This window comes from Bufo gargarizans, chromosome 3, assembly GCF_014858855.1.
Source record: "Bufo gargarizans isolate SCDJY-AF-19 chromosome 3, ASM1485885v1, whole genome shotgun sequence".
NCBI lineage: Eukaryota > Metazoa > Chordata > Amphibia > Anura > Bufonidae > Bufo > Bufo gargarizans.
In genome coordinates, this window is record NC_058082.1 from 259495193 (window position 1) to 259516344 (window position 21152).

Genomic DNA, 21152 nt, shown 5'->3' on the forward strand with positions numbered 1-21152 from the left:
GGTGGGCCCTTAAAATAACTCACAGCCATTAATGTCTAAACCGCTGAGAACATAAGTGAGTACACTGTAACGGATCTCCTGGCACCTTGACCGGGTACCTCCGTCGATGGATGCTCCTAGTGCTTCCCGAGGACTCCAAGCACTCCACTTGACACCGTAAGCAATGCAGACCCCACGAACCGCCAAAGCTTGGTTGAGGTCTCACCGTCTCCTACCCACCCTGGACCTACGACAAGGCTCCAGGCTCCAGTGGGTGAACCTCTCCTAAATCCAGAGGGCAGGAACAGCTCTTACAAGAGCTAGGAGTTATAGCCAGGGGAGTATACAGCGTATAGCAAGCCCCATACACATGAGACGAGGCTCCATGTGGAATGTAAAACAGGAACTCTTTATTGAACACACAGCATTGACTTATATACACATTTTCCAACAAGGGTATCACCCCCGTGGACCTGGTTGGGAACTGAGGACATGACATAGCAGCCAATCCTTTACATTTTAAACACAAAAACTAACCCTATTCAACAAACACAATGCATTGTCTGTAACGCAATTAACCACCTCCCGACCGCTGTACGCATATATGCGTCCGGGAGGTGGTTGCTTTATTCCTCCTGGACGCATATACGCGTCTTCTCGCGAGACACGAGATTTCCTGTGAACGCGCGCGCACAGGCGCGCGCGCTCACAGGAACGGAAGGTAAGCGAGTGGATCTCCAGCCTGCCAGCGGCGATCGCTCGCTGGCAGGCTGGAGATCCGAATTTTTTAACCCCTAACAGGTATATTAGACGCTGTTTTCATAACAGCGTCTAATATACCTCCTACCTGGTCCTCTGGTGGTCCCTTTTGTTAGGATCGACCACCAGAGGACTCAGGTAGGTCAGTACAGTCGCACCAAACACCACACTACACTACACTACACCCCCCCCAGTCACTTATTAACCCCTTATAAACCCATGATCACCCCATATAAACTCCCTGATCACCCCCCTGTCATTGATCACCGCCCTGTCATTGATCACCCCCCTGTCAGGCTCCGTTCAGACAGTCCGTATGATTTTTACGGATCCACGGATACATGGATCGGATCCGCAAAAAGCATACGGACGTCTGAATGGAGCCTTACAGGGGGGTGATCAATGACAGGCGGGTGATCACCCATATACACTCCCTGATCACCCCCTGTCATTGATCACCCCCCTGTCATTGATCACCCCCCTGTCATTGATCACCCCCCTGTAAGGCTCCATTCAGACGTCCGCATGATTTTTACGGATCCATGGATACATGGATCGGATCCGCAAAACACATGCGGACGTCTGAATGGAGCCTTACAGGGGGTGATCAATGACAGGGGGGTGATCACCCTGATCACCCTCATCATCCCCTGTCATTGATAACCCCCCTGTAAGGCTCCATTCAGACGTCCGCATGCGTTTTGTGGATCCGATCCATGTATCCATGGATCCGTAAAAAATCATGCGGATGTCTGAATGGAGCCTTACAGGAGGGGTGATCAGTGACAGGGGGGTGATCACCCTGATCACCCCATGTCATTGATAACCCCCCTGTAAGGCTCCATTCAGACGTCCGCATGTGTTTTGTGGATCCGATCCATGTATCCATGGATCCGTAAAAATCATGCGGACGTCTGAATATAGCCTTACAGGAGGGGTGATCATTGACAGGGGGGTGATCACCCTGATCATCCCCTGTCATTGATAACCCCCCTGTAAGGCTCCATTCAGACGTCCGCATGCGTTTTGTGGATCCGATCCATGTATCCATGGATCCGTAAAAAATCATGCGAATGTCTGAATGGAGCCTTACAGGAGGGGTGATCAGTGACAGGGGGGTGATCACCCTGATCACCCCCTGTCATTGATAACCCCCCTGTAAGGCTCCATTCAGACGTCCGCATGCGTTTTGTGGATCCGATCCATGTATCCATGGATCCGAAAAAAATCATGCGGATGTCTGAATGGAGCCTTACAGGAGGGGTGATCAGTGACAGGGGGGTGATCACCCTGATCACCCCCTGTCATTGATAACCCCCCTGTAAGGCTCCATTCAGACGTCCGCATGCGTTTTGTGGATCCGATCCATGTATCCATGGATCCGTAAAAAATCATGCGGATGTCTGAATGGAGCCTTACAGGGGGGGTGATCAGTGACAGGGGGGTGATCACCCTGATCACCCCCTGTCATTGATAACCCCCCTGTAAGGCTCCATTCAGACGTCCGCATGTGTTTTGTGGATCCGATCCATGTATCCATGGATCCGTAAAAATCATGCGGACGTCTGAATGGAGCCTTACAGGGGGGTGATCAATGACAGGCGGGTGATCACCCATATACACTCCCTGATCACCCCCTGTCATTGATCACCCCCCTGTCATTGATCACCCCCCTGTAAGGCTCCATTCAGACGTCCGCATGATTTTTACGGATCCATGGATACATGGATCGGATCCACAAAACACATGCGGACGTCTGAATGGAGCCTTACAGGGGGGGTGATCAGTGACGGGGGGGTGATCAGTGACAGGGGGGTGATCACCCTGATCACCCCCTGTCATTGATAACCCCCCTGTAAGGCTCCATTCAGACGTCCGCATGTGTTTTGTGGATCCGATCCATGTATCCATGGATCCGTAAAAAATCATGCGGATGTCTGAATGGAACCTTACAGGGGGGGTGATCAATGACAGGGGGGTGATCAGGGAGTCTATATGGGTGATCACCCCCCTGTCATTGATCACCCCCCTGTCATTGATCACCCCCCCCCCCTGGTAAGGCTCCATTCAGACATTTTTTTTGGCACAAGTTAGCGGAAATTTTTTGTTTGTTTTTTCTTACAAAGTCTCATATTCTACTAACTTGTGTCAAAAAAATAAAATCTCACATGGACGCACCATACCCCTCACGGAATCCAAATGCGTAAACATTTTTAGACATTTATATTCCAGACTTCTTCTCACGCTTTAGGGCCCCTAAAAAGCCAGGGCAGTATAAATACCCCACATGTGACCCCATTTCGGAAAGAAGACACCCCAAGGTATTCCGTGAGGGGCATATTGAGTCCATGAAAGATTGAAATTTTTGTCCTAAGTTAGCGGAAAGTGAGACTTTGTGAGAAAAAAACAAAAAAAAATCAATATCCGCTAACTTATGCAAAAAAAAAAAATAATTCTAGGAACTCGCCATGCCCCTCATTGAATACCTTGGGGTGTCTTCTTTCCAAAGTGGGGTCACATGTGGGGTATTTATACTGCCCTGGCTTTTTAGGGGCCCGAAAGTGTGAGAAGAAGTCTGGGATCCAAATGTCTAAAAATGCCCTCCTAAAAAGAATTTGGGCCCCTTTGCGCATCTAGGCTGCAAAAAAGTGTCACACATGTGGTATCGCCGTACTCAGGAGAAGTTGGGGAATGTGTTTTGGGGTGTCATTTTACATATACCCATGCTGGGTGAGAAAAATATCTTGGTCAAATGCCAACTTTGTATAAAAAAATGGGAAAAGTTGTCTTTTGCCAAGATATTTCTCTCACCCAGCATGGGTATATGTAAAATGACCCCCCAAAACACATTGCCCAACTTCTCCTGAGTACGGTGATACCACATGTGTGACACTTTTTTGCAGCCAAGGTGGGCAAAGGGGCACATATTCCAAAGTGCACCTTTCGGATTTCACAGGCCATTTTTTACACATTTTGATTGCAAGGTACTTCTTACACATTTGGGCCCCTAAATTGCCAGGGCAGTATAACTACACCACAAGTGACCCCATTTTGGAAAGAAGACACCCCAAGGTATTCCGTGAGGGGCACGGCGAGTTCCTAGAATTTTTTATTTTTTGTCACAAGTTAGCGGAAAATGATGATTTTTCTTTTTTTTTCTTTTTTCCTTACAAAGTCTCATATTCCACTAACTTGCGACAAAAAATAAAAAATTCTAGGAACTCGCCATGCCACTCACGGAATACCTTGGGGTGTCTTCTTTCCAAAATGGGGTCACTTGTGGGGTAGTTATACTGCCCTGGCAATTTAGGGGCCCAAATGTGTGAGAAGAACTTTGCAATCAAAATGTGTAAAAAATGCCCTGCAAAATTCGAAAGGTGCACTTTGGAATATGTGCCCCTTTGCCCACCTTGGCAGAAAAAAAGTGTGACACATCTGGTATCGCCGTACTCAGGAGAAGTTGGGCAATGTGTTTTGGGGTGTCATTTTACATATACCCATGCTGGGTGAGAAAAATATCTTGGTCAAATGCCAACTTTGTATAAAAAAATGGGAAAAGTTGTCTTTTGCCAAGATATTTCTCTCACCCAGCATGGGTATATGTAAAATGACCCCCCAAAACACATTGCCCAACTTCTCCTGAGTACGGTGATACCACATGTGTGACACTTTTTTGCAGCCAAGGTGGGCAAAGGGGCACATATTCCAAAGTGCACCTTTCGGATTTCACCGGTCATTTTTTACAGATTTTGATTGCAAAGTACTTCTCACACATTTGGGCCCTTAAATTGCCAGGGCACTATAACTACGCCACAAGTGACCCCATTTTGGAAAGAAGACACCCCAAGGTATTCCGTGAGGGGCATGGCGAGTTCCTAGAATTTTTTATTTTTTGTCGCAAGTTAGTGGAATATGAGACTTTGTAAGGAAAAAAGAGAAAAAAAATAAAATCATCATTTTCCGCTAACTTGTGACAAAAAATAAAAAATTCTAGGAACTCGCCATGCCCCTCACGGAATACCTTGGGGTGTCTTCTTTCCAAAATGGGGTCACTTGTGGCGTAGTTATACTGCCCTGGCAATTTAGGGGCCCAAATGTGTGAGAAGTACCTTGCAATCAAAATGTGTAAAAAATGGCCTGCAAAATCTGAAAGGTGCACTTTGGAATATGTGCCCCTTTGCCCACCTTGGCAGCAAAAAAGTGTGACACATCTGGTATTGCCGTACTCAGGAGAAGTTGGGGAATGTGTTTTGGGGTGTCATTTTACATATACCCATGCTGGATGAGAGAAATATCTTGGCAAAAGACAACTTTTCCCATTTTTTTATACAAAGTTGGCATTTGACCAAGATATTTTTCTCACCCAGCATGGGTATATGTAAAATGACACCCCAAAACACATTCCCCAACTTCTCCTGAGTACGGCGATACCAGATGTGTGACACTTTTTTGCTGCCAAGGTGGGCAAAGGGGCACATATTCCAAAGTGCACCTTTTGGATTTCACCGGTCATTTTTTACACATTTTGATTGCAAAGTTCTTCTCACACATTTGGGCCCCTAAATTGCCAGGGCAGTATAACTACCCCACAAGTGACCCCATTTTGGAAAGAAGACACCCCAAGGTATTCTGTGAGGGGCATGGTGAGTTCCTAGAATTTTTTATTTTTTGTCGCAAGTTAGTGGAATATGAGACTTTGTAAGAAAAAATAAAAAAAATAAAATCATCATCATTTTCCGCTAACTTGTGACAAAAAATAAAAAGTTCTATGAACTCACTATGCCCATCAGCGAATACCTTAGGGTGTCTACTTTCCTGAAATGGGGTCATTTGTGGGGGTTTTCTACTGTTTGGGCATTGTAGAACCTCAGGAAACATGACAGGTGCTCAGAAAGTCAGAGCTGTTTCAAAAAGCGGAAATTCACATTTTTGTACCATAGTTTGTAAATGCTATAACTTTTACCCAAACCATTTTTTTTTGCCCAAACATTTTTTTTTTTATCAAAGACATGTAGAACAATAAATTTGGCGAAAAATTTATATATGGATGTCGTTTTTTTTGCAAAATTTTACAGCTGAAAGTGAAAAATGTAATTTTTTTGCAAAAAAATCGTTACATTTTGATTAATAACAAAAAAAGTAAAAATGCCAGCAGCAATGAAATACCACCAAATGAAAGCTCTATTAGTGAGAAGAAAAGGAGGTAAAATTCATTTGTATGGTAAGTTGCATGACCGAGCGATAAACGGTGAAAGTAGTGTAGTGCCGAAGTGTAAAAAGTGCTCTGGTCATGAAGGGGGTTTCACCTAGCGGGGCTGAAGTGGTTAACAAACACAACATGCAAACAGACATCTTCACCCCCTCCATAATGAATGAATAGGGACAGTGGAGACACATATGATGGGATTATCTCCTGAGTGTATCATATGGTGATCTACTCATCTAGGAGTCGGCTGCTATTATAATCAACTATCTAAATCCCATCACTAACACAATCAGTGGGAGTCTCATTGCAGAGTTCCTTGTAACCCCAAAAGGTCTAAGGGGGTCTCCATAGTTCTCGGTCCATAGTCTTTAGGAAGGAGGCTGGCCCTCAGGCTTCTCCAGCAGCCCCAGTGATGGTTCAGTCAGTCACGTACACCCCTCAGTGAAAATTGCCAAATTGTGCCCAAAGTGTCAATATTTTGTGTGGCCACCATTATTTTTCAGCACTGCAATAACTCTCAGGCATGGAGTTCACTAGAGCTTCACAGGTTGCCACGGGAATCCTCTTCCACACCTCCATAACAACATCACAGAGCTGGTTGATGTTAGAGATTTTGTGCTCATCCATCTTCCGTTTGAGGATGCCACACAGATGCTCAATAGGGTTTAGGGCTAGAAACATGCTCAGCCCATCCAGTACCTTTACCCTTGGTTTCTTTAGCAAGGCAGTGGTCGCCTTGGAGATGTGTTTGGGGTCATTATCATGTTGGAATACTGCCCTGCGGCCCAGTTTCCGAAGGGATGGGATCCTCTGCTTTTTGACTATTATGTCACAGTACATGTTGGAATTCATGGTTCCCTCAATGAACTGTAGCTCCCCACAGCTGGCAGCACTCATGCAGTCGCAAACCATGAAACTCCCACCACCATGCTTGACTGTAGGCAAGACACACTTGTCTTTGTTTTCCTCACCTGGTTGCCACCACACATGCTTGACACCATCTGAACCAAATAAATGTATCTTGGCCTCATCAGATCACAGAACATGGTTCCAGTGGCTTCTTTCTGGGATGACAGCCATGTAGACCAATTTGATGCAGTGTGCGGCGTATGGTCTGAGCACTGACAGCCTAACCCCCCTACCCCTTTAACCCCTGCAGCAATGCTGGTAGCACTCATACATCTATTTTGAAAAGACAACCTCTGGATATGACGCTGAGCGTGTGCACTCAACTCCTATGGTTGACCATAGTGAGGCCTGTTCTGAGTGGAACCTGTCTTGTTAAACTGCTGTATGGTCTTGGCCACCGTGCTGCAGCTCAGTTTCAGGGTGTTGGCAATCTTCTCATAGCCTCAGCCATCTTTATGTAGAGCAACAGTTCCTTTTTCAGATCCTGAGAGAGGTCTTTGCCATGATATGCCATGTTGAACTTCCAATGACCAGTATGAGAGAGTGTGAGAGTGATAACACCAAATTTTACACACCTGCTCCCCATTCACACCTGAGACCTTTTAACCCTAACGAGTCACATGACAGCGGGGAGGGAAAATGGCTGATTGGGCACAATTTGGCCATTTTCACGTAGGGGTGTACTCACTTTTGTTGCCAGCAGTCTAGACATTAGAGGCTAGGTGTTATTTTGAGGGCACACCAAATTTACATTGTTATACAAGCTGTACACTGACTAATTTACATAGTATCAAAGTGTCATATCATCAGTGATGTCTCATGAAAAGAGAATAAAATATTTACAAAAATGTGAGGGGTGTACTAACTATTGGGAGATACTGTATATGTATATTATGTAATCCTGCAGTCACAGACCATTCTCTCCTTATTTACTTCTATTGGTTACCAGGAAGGGGGGGAAATTGAGGGCTGTTATGCATGACTTTCACATGCACCCTTCTATGGGTCTTATTGTTGTCTTGTACAATATAGTAGCACAGTAGTAGTTGGGAAGGTGTAAGTTGAATTTTGAGAGTAGGGTGGTCACCTAAAGTCTACAAAAATGCTGTTTTTCGCTTTTTAACTAGTGCAATTAACTTACTTCTTGATATTTGCTTTATACAGCAACAGACTATGACAAAGCAGATGATGGCTATAACAAGAATAATGCCTCCAAAAACCAGGAGCCAGAAATACCGTCTGTACCATGGCTCATCCATTAGTGTTCACACCTGTTGGAGAAGAAAATCAGATAAAGAAGAAAATCAGATAAAGCAATGTAGCCTAGTTACATGACTTAAAGGGGTTGGCGACTTTATAAGGATATACTGTAAATGGCGATAGAGTCCATTCCTTTCCACAATAATCTCATAGGATGCTTTTAACTAATATGAGCTGTTATTAAGAAGGCCCCTAGCTGTCCATCCATGGGCTATGTAAACAATGAGGCACCATGTTCTCCCCATATATAGGAAGAAAAATGGCCAGTTTCGCTACTGTCAAGTACCTGCGTAGAAGAGGCCCTGGATGTCTAAGGCTATTTTCACACTAGCATTTTAGTTTTCCGGTATTGAGATCTGTCATAGGGGATCAATACCGGAAAAAAAGAGCTTCCGTTTTGTCTCCATTCATTGTCAAGGGAGACAAAACTGAACTGAACAGAACGGAATGCTCCAAAATGCATTCCGTTCCGTTTAGTTCCGTTCTCATACCGGAGAGCAAACCGCAACATGTTGTAGTTTGCCTTCTGTTCTAGGATGCGGAGCAAGACGGATCCGGCATGACCCACAATGCAAGTCAATGGGGACGGATCAGTTTTCTCTGACACAATCTGTCACAATAGAAAACAGATCCGTCCTCCATTGACTTTCAATGGAGTTCATGACAGATCTGTTTTGGCAATGTTAAAGATAATACAACCGGATCCATTTATAACGGATGCAGATGGTTGTATTATCAGTAACGGAAGCGTTTTTGCTGAACCCCGTCGGATCCAGTAAAAACGCTAGTGTGAAAGTAGCCTAAGAAAGCTGTCACAAAGCCACATGAATGCTGCCATCTTGTTTGCATGCTGTGAGTTTAGGGTATATTCTTTTATTTTAAAGTGGTCAAACTCTTTTAAAGTCTTCCATGTGATGCTCCAATAACATAACAAGTATAGCAATGGATTGTTTGAAATTTTCGTTTAAAGGAAGACAACCTACTTCTGAACAGTTTTTTTTTCTGTGCAACGATTTAACTGTTAACTACCACGAGGACTGTTTGCTATTAATTCTCTTTAATAATCTGCTTTAACTGTGTGATAAGTGATATCTTTGTTTTCTAGATAAGAAATCCTCTCTCTCTCTCGCTCTCTCTCATACACATATATATATATATATATATATCTTATATTATAAAAATGAGTTTCTGTCTGTCTATCTAGACGTTCTTTATGCGTGACCAAACGACTAGACCGATCTTCACCAAATTTGGCACACAGGTACATCAGGTGTTCGGGAAGGTTTTAGACGGGGTCTCAGCTCCCTAGGACGTGCCGTTCCTGAGACATTCCCCAAAAATTACCTGCATTAGCCAATACAAGCCCCCAACTGCCATGCACACTGTCACGTGTCCTTTATCAGCCAATAGAAGCTTGCAGGCTCTTAGTCTGCACACAGTTTTATTCCAGGTTTCCATAACAACCAAACCAATTTTCTTCACTGCTATAAGTCAGCTTTAGGCTAGGACAACATGACTACATGCACAGGTCAGCAGACAGTATCACACAATAGACTTAGATACACAGCAGACTGTATCACACATGATAGGATTAGCTACACAGCTCAGCAGACAGTATCACCCAGGGTAGGATATTAGATACACAGCTCAGCAGACAGTATCACCCAGGATAGGATTAGATACACAGCTCAGCAAGGATTAGATACACAGCTCAGCAGACAGTATCACACAGGATAGGATTAGATACACAGCTCACCAGGCAGTATCACACAGGGTAGGATATTAGCTACACAGCTCAGAAGACAGTATCACACAACATAAGATTAGATACACAGTTCAGCAGACAGTATCACACAGGATAGTATTAGATACACAGCTCAGCAGACAGTATCACACAGGATAGAATTAGATACACAGCTCAGCAGACAGTATCACACAGGATAGAATTAGATACACAGCTCAGCAGACAGTATCACACAGGATAGGATTAGATACACAGCTCGGCAGACAGTATCACACAGGATAGAATTAGATACACAGCTCGGCAGACAGTATCACACAGGATAGGATTAGATACACAGCTCAGCAGACAGTATCACACAGGATATGTTTAGATACACAGCTCAGCAGACAGTATCACACAGGATAGAATTAGATACACAGCTCAGCAGATAGTATCACACAGGATAGGATTAGATACACAGCTCAGCAGACAGTATCACACAGGATAGAATTAGATACACAGCTCAGCAGACAGTATCACACAGGATAGAATTAGATACACAGCTCAGCAGACAGTATCACACAGGATAGGATTAGATACACAGCTCGGCAGACAGTATCACACAGGATAGAATTAGATACACAGCTCGGCAGACAGTATCACACAGGATAGGATTAGATACACAGCTCAGCAGACAGTATCACACAGGATATGTTTAGATACACAGCTCAGCAGACAGTATCACACAGGATAGAATTAGATACACAGCTCAGCAGACAGTATCACACAGGATAGGATTAGATACACAGCTCAGCAGGCAGTATCACACAGGATAGGATTAGATACACAGCTCAGCAGACAGTATCACACAGGATAGGATTAGATACACAGCTCAGCAGACAGTGGGGCGAGGTGCTGTAGAGGTCACTGTTATGGGGGAAACTGTCGACATATTTTAACGACACACAAACTTTAAATGAAATAGATTAACCCCTTAGGGACCGGGCTCGTTTTCACCTTAACCACCTCAGGACCGCCGTACGCAGGATTGCGTCCTGCCGGCGGTCCTGCTCTTCTGGGTGGACGCATATACGCGTCCTCCCGCGAGAGCCGAGATTTCCTGTGAACGCGCGCGCACAGGCGCGCGCGCTCACAGGAACGGAAGGTAAGCGAGTGGATCTCCAGCATGCCAGCGGCGATCGTTCGCTGGCAGGCTGGAGATCCGAATTTTTTAACCCCTAACAGGTATATTAGACGCTGTTTTCATAACAGCGTCTAATATACCTCCTACCTGGTCCTCTGGTGGTCCCTTTTGTTAGGATCGACCACCAGAGGACTCAGGTAGGTCAGTACAGTCGCACCAAACACCACACTACACCCCCCCCGTCACTTATTAACCCCTTATAAACCCCCGATCACCCATGATCACCCCATATAAACTCCCTGATCACCCCCCTGTCATTGATCACCGCCCTGTCATTGATCACCCCCCTGTCAGGCTCCGTTCAGACGTCCGTATGATTTTTACGGATCCACGGATACATGGATCGGATCCGCAAAAAGCATACGGACGTCTGAATGGAGCCTTACAGGGGGGTGATCAATGACAGGCGGGTGATCACCCATATACACTCCCTGATCACCCCCTGTCATTGATCACCCCCCTGTCATTGATCACTCCCCTGTAAGGCTCCATTCAGACGTCCGCATGATTTTTACGGATACATGGATCGGATCCGCAAAACACATGCGGACGTCTGAATGGAGCCTTACAGGGGGTGATCAATGACAGGCGGGTGATCACCCATATACACTCCCTGATCACCCCCCTGTCATTGATAACCCCCCTGTAAGGCTCCATTCAGACGTCCGCATGCGTTTTGTGGATCCGATCCATGGATCCGTAAAAAATCATGCGGATGTCTGAATGGAGCCTTACAGGGGGGGTGATCAGTGACAGGGGGGTGATCACCCTGATTACCCTGATCACCCCCTGTCATTGATAACCCCCCTGTAAGGCTCCATTCAGACGTCCGCATGCGTTCTGTGGACCCGATCCATGTATCCATGGATCCGTAAAAAATCATGCGGATGTCTGAATGGAGCCTTACAGGGGGGGTGATCAGTGACAGGGGGGTGATCACCCTGATCACCCCCTGTCATTGATAACCCCCCTGTAAGGCTCCATTCAGACGTCCGCATGCGTTCTGTGGATCCGATCCATGTATCCATGGATCCGTAAAAAATCATGCGGATGTCTGAATGGAGCCTTACAGGGGGGGTGATCAGTGACAGGGGGGTGATCACCCTGATTACCCTGATCACCCCCTGTCATTGATAACCCCCCTGTAAGGCTCCATTCAGACGTCCGCATGCGTTCTGTGGATCCGATCCATGTATCCATGGATCCGTAAAAAATCATGCGGATGTCTGAATGGAGCCTTACAGGGGGGGTGATCAGTGACAGGGGGGTGATCACCCTGATTACCCTGATCACCCCCTGTCATTGATAACCCCCCTGTAAGGCTCCATTCAGACGTCCGCATGCGTTCTGTGGATCCGATCCATGTATCCATGGATCCGTAAAAAATCATGCGGATGTCTGAATGGAGCCTTACAGGGGGGGTGATCAGTGACAGGGGGGTGATCACCCTGATCACCCCCTGTCATTGATAACCCCCCTGTAAGGCTCCATTCAGACGTCCGCATGCGTTTTGTGGATCCGATCCATGTATCCATGGATCCGTAAAAAATCATGCGGATGTCTGAATGGAGCCTTACAGGGGGGGTGATCAGTGACAGGGGGGTGATTACCCTGATCACCCCCTGTCATTGATAACCCCCCTGTAAGGCTCCATTCAGACGTCCGCATGCGTTCTGTGGATCCGATACATGTATCCATGGATCCGTAAAAAATCATGCGGATGTCTGAATGGAGCCTTACAGGGGGGGTGATCAGTGACAGGGGGGTGATCACCCTGATTACCCTGATCACCCCCTGTCATTGATAACCCCCCTGTAAGGCTCCATTCAGACGTCCGCATGCGTTCTGTGGATCCGATACATGTATCCATGGATCCGTAAAAAATCATGCGGATGTCTGAATGGAGCCTTACAGGGGGGGTGATCAGTGACAGGGGGGTGATCACCCTGACTACCCTGATCACCCCCTGTCATTGATAACCCCCCTGTAAGGCTCCATTCAGACGTCCGCATGCGTTCTGTGGATCCGATCCATGTATCCATGTATCCGTAAAAAATCATGCGGATGTCTGAATGGAGCCTTACAGGGGGGGTGATCAGGGAGTCTATATGGGTGATCACCCCCCTGTCATTGATCACCCCCCCCCCCCCCCCCCCCTGGTAAGGCTCCATTCAGACATTTTTTTTGGCACAAGTTAGCGGAAATTTTTTGTTTGTTTTTGTTTTTTCTTACTAAGTCTCATATTCCACTAACTTGTGTCAAAAAATAAAATCTCACATGGACGCACCATACCCCTCACGGAATCCAAATGCGTAAACATTTTTAGACATTTATATTCCAGACTTCTTCTCACGCTTTAGGGCCCCTAAAAAGCCAGGGCAGTATAAATACCCCACATGTGACCCCATTTCGGAAAGAAGACACCCCAAGGTATTCCGTGAGGGGCATATTGAGTCCATGAAAGATTGAAATTTTTGTCCTAAGTTAGCGGAAAGTGAGACTTTGTGAGAAAAAAACAAAAAAAAAAATCAATATCCGCTAACTTATGCAAAAAAATAATAATTCTAGGAACTCGCCATGCCCCTCATTGAATATCTTGGGGTGTCTTCTTTCCAAAGTGGGGTCACATGTGGGGTATTTATACTGCCCTGGCTTTTTAGGGGCCCGAAAGTGTGAGAAGAAGTCTGGGATCCAAATGTCTAAAAATGCCCTCCTAAAAGGAATTTGGGCCCCTTTGCCCACCTTGGCTGCAAAAAAGTGTCACACATGTGGTATCGCCGTACTCAGGAGAAGTTGGGGAATGTGTTTTGGGGTGTCATTTTACATATACCCATGCTGGGTGAGATAAATATCTTGGTCAAATGCCAACTTTGTATAAAAAAATGGGAAAAGTTGTCTTTTGCCAAGATATTTCTCTCACCCAGCATGGGTATATGTAAAATGACCCCCCAAAACACATTACCCAACTTCTCCTGAGTACGGCGATACCACATGTGTGACACTTTTTTGCAGCCAAGGTGGGCAAAGGGGCACCTTTCGGATTTCGCAGGCCATTTTTTACACATTTTGATTGCAAGGTACTTCTTACACATTTGGGCCCCTAAATTGCCAGGGCAGTATAACTACGCCACAAGTGACCCCATTTTGGAAAGAAGACACCCCAAGGTATTCCGTGAGGGGCACGGCGAGTTCCTAGAATTTTTTATTTTTTGTCACAAGTTAGCGGAAAATGATGATTTTTCTTTTTTTTTCTTTTTTCCTTACAAAGTCTCATATTCCACTAACTTGCGACAAAAAATAAAAAATTCTAGGAACTCGCCATGCCCCTCACGGAATACCTTGGGGTGTCTTCTTTCCAAAATGGGGTCACTTGTGGGGTAGTTATACTGCCCTGGCAATTTAGGGGCCCAAATGTGTGAGAAGTACTTTGCAATCAAAATCTGTAAAAAAATGACCGGTGAAATCCGAAAGGTGCACTTTGGAATATGTGCCCCTTTGCCCACCTTGGCAGCAAAAAAGTGTGACACATCTGGTATCGCCGTACTCAGGAGAAGTTGGGGAATGTGTTTTGGGGTGTCATTTTACATATACCCATGCTGGGTGAGAAAAATATCTTGGTCAAATGCCAACTTTGTATAAAAAAATGGGAAAAGTTGTCTTTTGCCAAGATATTTCTCTCACTCAGCATGGGTATATGTAAAATGACACCCCAAAACACATTCCCCAACTTCTCCTGAGTACGGCGATACCAGATGTGTCACACTTTTTTGCTGCCAAGGTGGGCAAAGGGGCACATATTCCAAAGTGCACCTTTTGGATTTCACCGGTCATTTTTTACACATTTTGATTGCAAAGTTCTTCTCACACATTTGGGCCCCTAAATTGCCAGGGCAGTATAACTACCCCACAAGTGACCCCATTTTGGAAAGAAGACACCCCAAGGTATTCTGTGAGGGGCATGGTGAGTTCCTAGAATTTTTTATTTTTTGTCGCAAGTTAGTGGAATATGAGACTTTGTAAGAAAAAATAAAAAAAATAAAATCATCATCATTTTCCGCTAACTTGTGACAAAAAATAAAAAGTTCTATGAACTCACTATGCCCATCAGCGAATACCTTAGGGTGTCTACTTTCCGAAATGGGGTCATTTGTGGGGGTTTTCTACTGTTTGGGCATTGTAGAACCTCAGGAATCATGACAGGTGCTCAGAAAGTCAGAGCTGTTTCAAAAAGCGGAAATTCACATTTTTGTACCATAGTTTGTAAATGCTATAACTTTACCCAAACCATTTTTTTTTTTGCCCAAACATTTTTTTTTTTATCAAAGACATGTAGAACAATAAATTTGGCGAAAAATTTATATATGGATGTCGTTTTTTTTGCAAAATTTTTCAGCTGAAAGTGAAAAATGTCATTTTTTTGCAAAAAAAATCGTTACATTTTGATTAATAACAAAAAAAGTAAAAATGCCAGCAGCAATGAAATACCACCAAATGAAAGCTCTATTAGTGAGAAGAAAAGGAGGTAAAATTCATTTGGGTGGTAAGTTGCATGACCGAGCGATAAACGGTGAAAGTAGTGTAGTGCTGAAGTGTAAAAAGTGCTCTGGTCATGAAGGGGGTTTCACCTAGCGGGGCTGAAGTGGTTAAGGACCAGGCCATTTTTTGCAAATCTGACCAGTGTCACTTTATGTGTGAATAACTTTAAAACGCTTTTACTTATCCAGGCCATTCTGAGATTTTTTTTCGTCACATATTGTACTTCATGACACTGGTAAAATAGAGTAAAAAAAAAATAATAATTTATTTATAAAAAAAATACCAAAATTTACCAAAAATGTGGAAAAATTTGCTAATTTCCAAGTTTCAATTTCTCTACTTCTATAATACATAGTAATACCTACAAAAATAGTTATTACTTTACAGTCCCCATATGTCTACTTCATGTTAGGATCATTTTGTGAATGACATTTTATTTGTTGGGGACGTTACAAGGCTTAGAAGTTTAGAAGCAGATCTTGAATTTTTTCTGAAATTTTCAAAAACCCACTTTTTAAGGACCAGTTCAGGTCTGAAGTCACTTTGTGAGGCTTACATAATAGAAACCACCTGAAAATTACCCCATTCTAGAAACTGCACCCCTCAAGGTATTCAAAACTATTTTTACAACTGTCGTTAACCATTTAGGTGTTCCACAACAGTTAATGTCAAATTGAGATAAAATTTCAGAATTTTGATTTTTTGGGCAAATTTTCCATTTTAATCCATTTTTTCCAGTAACAAAGCAAGGGTTAACACCCAAACAAAACTCAATATTTATTGCCCCGATCCTGTAGTTTGCAGAAACACCCCATATGTGGCCGTAAACTACTGTACGGGAACAAGGTAAGGCGTAGAGGGAAAGGTGCGCCGTATGGTTTTTGTAAGGCAGATTTTGCTGGACTGGTTTATTTACACCATGTCCCATTTGAAGCCCCCCTGATGCACCCCTAAAGTAGAAACTCCAAAAAAGTTACCCCATTTTGGAAACTACAGGATAAGGTGGCAGTTTTGTTGGGACTATTTTTAGGGTACATATGATTATTGGTTGCTCTACATTACATTTTTTTGAGGCAAGGTTACCAAAAATAGAAATTCTGAAATTTCATCTTCATTTGCCATAAACTGTTGAGTTTTTTGCAAATCTGACCAGTGTCACTATAAGTGGTGATAACTTTAAAACGCTTTGACTTATCCAGGCTATTCTGAGATTGTTTTTTCGTCATATTGTACTTCATGACACTGGTAAATGAAGTTAAAAAAAAATGTTTTTATTTATAAAAAAAATACCAAATTTACCCAAAATTGATAAAAAATTGCAAAAGTTTAAATTTCTCTACTTCTACAATACATAGTAATACCTCCAAAAATAGTTATTTTTTTACATTCCCCATAACCCAATTTTTAGGGACCAGTTCAGGTCTGAAGTCACTTTGCGAGGCTTACATAATAGAAACCACCCAAAAATGACCCCATTCTATAAACTACACCCCTCAGAGTATTCAAAACTGATTTTACAAACTTTGTTAACCCTTTAGGTGTTCCACAAGAATGAATGGAAAATTTCACTTTTTTGGCAGATTTTCCATTTTAATAATTTTTTTCCAGTTACAAAGCAAGGGTTAACAGCCAAACCAAACTCAATATTTATGGCCCAGATTCTGTAGTTTACTGAGAGCCATCATTTTTTCAGTTTTTGGGCGATTACCTTGGGTAGGGTATGATTTTTGCGGAATGAGATGACGGTTTTATTGGCACTATTTTGGGGTGCATGTTACTTTTATTGCTTGCTATTACACTTTTTGTGATGTAAGGTGACAAAAAATGGTGCATTTAGCACATTTTTTATTTTTTTTTACAGTGTTAGGTCATGTGATATTTTATAGAGCCGGTCGATACAAACGTGGTGATACCTAATATGTATACTTTTTTTTATTTATGTAAGTTTTACACAATAACAGCTTTTTTAAAACCCAAAAAATCATGTTTTAGTGTCTCCATAGTCTGACCCATAAATTTTTTTAGTTTTTGGGTGATTATCTTAGGTAGGGTCTCATTTTTTGCAGGATGAGATGCCGGTTTGATTGGCACTATTTTGGTGGGCAAACGCCTTTTTGATTGCTTGCTGTTGTACTTTTTGTGATGCAAGGTGACAAAAAAATTGTTTATTTAGCAGAGTTTTTATTTTTTACGGTGTTCATCTGAGGGGTTAGGTCATGTGATATGTTTATAGAGCTGGTCGATACAGACGCGGCGATACCCAATATGTATACTTTTTTCCCCCTATTTTTTACCAATTATTTTTTTTACTTTTACGTTTATTTTCACTTGAAACTTAATTTTTTGTGGGGAAAACTTATTTTTACAACTTTTTTTGCAACTTTATTTTTTGTCCCACTTTGGGACTTGAACTTTTGGGGGGTCTAATCCTTTACAATGCATTCCAATACTTCTGTATTGGAATGCATTGGCTGTATGAGTAATATTGTGTGTATTACTCATACAGGTTCTGGCCTGTGAGATCCAGAGGGATGGATCTCACAGGCTCGTCACCAGAAGGCAGTGCGATGCCTTCCTTAGGCATTGCGCTGCCTTCCATGCCATCGGGTCCTCCCTACAGCCGCATGGGGACCCAATGGCACGCCCGATCACCGCCGCAGCCGCAGGTAAAAGCCGCAAACTGCAGGTCTGAATTGACCGTGATCGTATAAATTGCCCCTTCCAACCAATGACACCATTCCTCAAAAGCCAATTTAATGGCCAGCAACTCTCTGTTACCCACATCATAATTTTTCTCAGCGGGGGATAGTTTTTTTTTAGAAAAATGCACATGGTCGCCATTTACCAGGTGATGGGCCCTGTGACAAAACTGCTCCTGCCCCCACCTCGGATACGTCCACTTCCACAATAAACGGTTGTGACACATCTGGCTGCACCAATATGGGAGCAGAAGAGAAGCATTCCTTAATCGCAGAAAAGGCTCGCAACGCCGAATCACACCATACAGAGACATCCGTCTCTTTCTTAGACATGTCCGTTAAGGGTTTTACTATTGTTGAATAATTCTTAAATATGTTCGGTAATAGATTTTCGGGTGGATCCCAGTACAATACAGCACGGACTTTCTCATGATCCATTCGAAAACCCGAAGATGACAGCAGGTAGCTCAAGAACTGCACCTCGTGTACCGCACAAATATACAGCACATTTCTCAAATTTTGCGAACAATTTATTATCCCTTAGAATCTGTAACGCCTGTCTCACAAGAGTCTGATGTGTTTCCATGTCAGGAGAAAAAATAAGAATGTCATCCAAATACACGATCACAAACCTCCCCAACAGGTGATGAAAGATGTCATTCACAAAATGTTGGAAGACCACCGGGGCATTGGTCAACCCAAAAGGCATGACCAGGTTCTCAAAGTGCCCCTCAAGAGTATTAAAAGCAGTCTTCCATTCATCCCCTTCCTTGATCCTAACCAGATTATATGCCCCCCTAAAGTCCAATTTGGAGAACACCTTGGCACCAATAATCTGGTTAAACAAATCAGGAATCAAAGGAAGAGGGTAAGGATCACAGATAATCTGATTGAGTTCACGAAAATCCAGACATGGCCGAAGACCTCCATCTTATGTCTTATATCTTATGTGCCCTTTCTTCAAACAACCTAGATTTAGGCAATTTAGCCCCGGGAATAAGATTGACAGGGCAATCATATTCCCGATGGGAAGGTAAATCCTGACATCCACTCTCAGAAAACACATTGGCAAACTCGGATATAAAAGAGGATACAGCCTTAGTAGTAACCACAGAAAAGGATGTATTGAGACAATTATTAATGCAATAGTCCCCCAATCCAGAATCTGCCTAGCTTGCCAATCGATATGATTATGCTTGGCAACCCACGGTAAATCCAGAACCATAGGTGCAGGGAGTCCTTCCAAGACAAAACACAAGATAACTTCTTGATGAAAGTCACCCACTCTTAGGGTCCATTCACACATCCGTGTGTGTTTTGCGGATCCACGGATTCGTGGATCCACAAAACACTGACATCGCTGGCACTTAATAGAAAATGCCTATTCTTGTCCGCAATTGTTGACAAGAATAGGACATGTACTATTTTTTTTCGGGAATGGAATTGCAAACCTGGAAGTGCGGATCCACAATTCCAGATCTGGGCAGCACATCGTGCTGCCCCATAGAAATGAATGGGTCCGCAATTCCGTTCCGCAGAATGCAGAACGAAATTGCGGACATGTGAATGGACCCTTAATCTGATATTATGCAAAACTTGCGACAAGCACCTCTGAGTAAGGGGGGCAGGATCAATAGCAAATACAGAAATGTCTTTTAATGTACTTGGTGCTAACCCGTGCATGCAGACAAACTGAGCATCAATCAGGCTCACCCCGGCCCCGCTGTCGATAAATACTTCAATTTCCACAGTTTTTTACTCTAGCACTACTTCGGCAGTCAGAAGAAATCGGGTACTACCAGCAAAGGACAGATGCACATTCTCTGACTCCCCACTCACACCTCCGATAGTCAGATGGGATTTAGACACCCCTTTTTGTTTCTCTTTTTGCCGCTGAAAAAAAAACAAAAAAAAACATACTCCCTGCTTGCGACTCCTACTTTTGCAAGCAGATCCCAGAGTCGCTCCCCCTAATTGCATGGGTTCATCCTCAGGTATAAACTCAGGAGTCTCTTCACCCAAAGACTCAAAGGAATACGGTACGTTATGTAATAGAATGTCCTGAGAGAGTGGGCCCTTAGATCTCTCTCTCAGGCGTCTATCAATACATACAGCCAAAGACACAGCGGCTTCCAAACACTCAGGATGATCATGAAAGGCCAAAGCATCCTTCAGTCTCTCAGATAATCCCTGACAAAACTGGCTATGGAGAACTGGATCATTCCACTCAGTATCCATAGCCCACCTCCTAAATTCTGAATAAATAGATCTCTGCCGAACGCTCTCCCTGACGCAGACCGCGTAATTTAGTCTCGGCCAGGGAGGGTTGGTCTGGGTCCTCATAGATGAGACCTAAAGCTCCGAAAAATGCATCTACTGATCGGAGAGACTGTGATCCGGTCGGCGGCGAAAAAAGCCCAAGACTGGGCGTCCCCTTTAAGCAACAAAATAATCACACCCACTCTCTGGCTCTTATCCCCAGATGAGTGTGGACGCAACTTAAAGGGAACATGTCACCATGTTTATACATATAAAAGTAAAGGTACCTCCAAACTTTTCTTCTAATACTCTTTAAAGCGATGCGTCCATAAGTTTATTAGCATCCCCTGTTCCTAATATTTGGCCCCCAGAACGCTTTCCCGCCGTAATCCTCATTAGCATAGTGCTTTCGATTTCATCAGAATGTCATTCCCCACCCCCTATTCATAGAATCTTCAGTAGATCTCGTTCTTTCTTCTTAAATCTGTGAGACGGTCGTGCAGAGGTCATCCACCTCCAGAGACAGCCCCTGTAGCTGTCCGGTCAGTGCAGAGATAACATCCATGGATGAACTGATATAGACAACAAAATGACGGTTATTCGGTGGTTTATAATGTA

The 21152-nt window shown here is 43.8% G+C and overlaps 1 protein-coding gene across 1 annotated transcript in view; it reads right to left on the reverse strand.

Annotated features, from left to right (window-relative positions):
• LOC122932231 overlaps window positions 1-21152 on the reverse strand; it is a 78805-nt gene that overhangs the window by 50217 nt on the left and 7436 nt on the right. The window contains exon 2 of the mRNA XM_044286525.1: window positions 7995-8124. Coding sequence (XP_044142460.1) covers window positions 7995-8112 — 118 coding nt within the window. The 5' untranslated portion in view covers window positions 8113-8124. The remainder of the gene's footprint in view (window positions 1-7994; window positions 8125-21152) is intronic.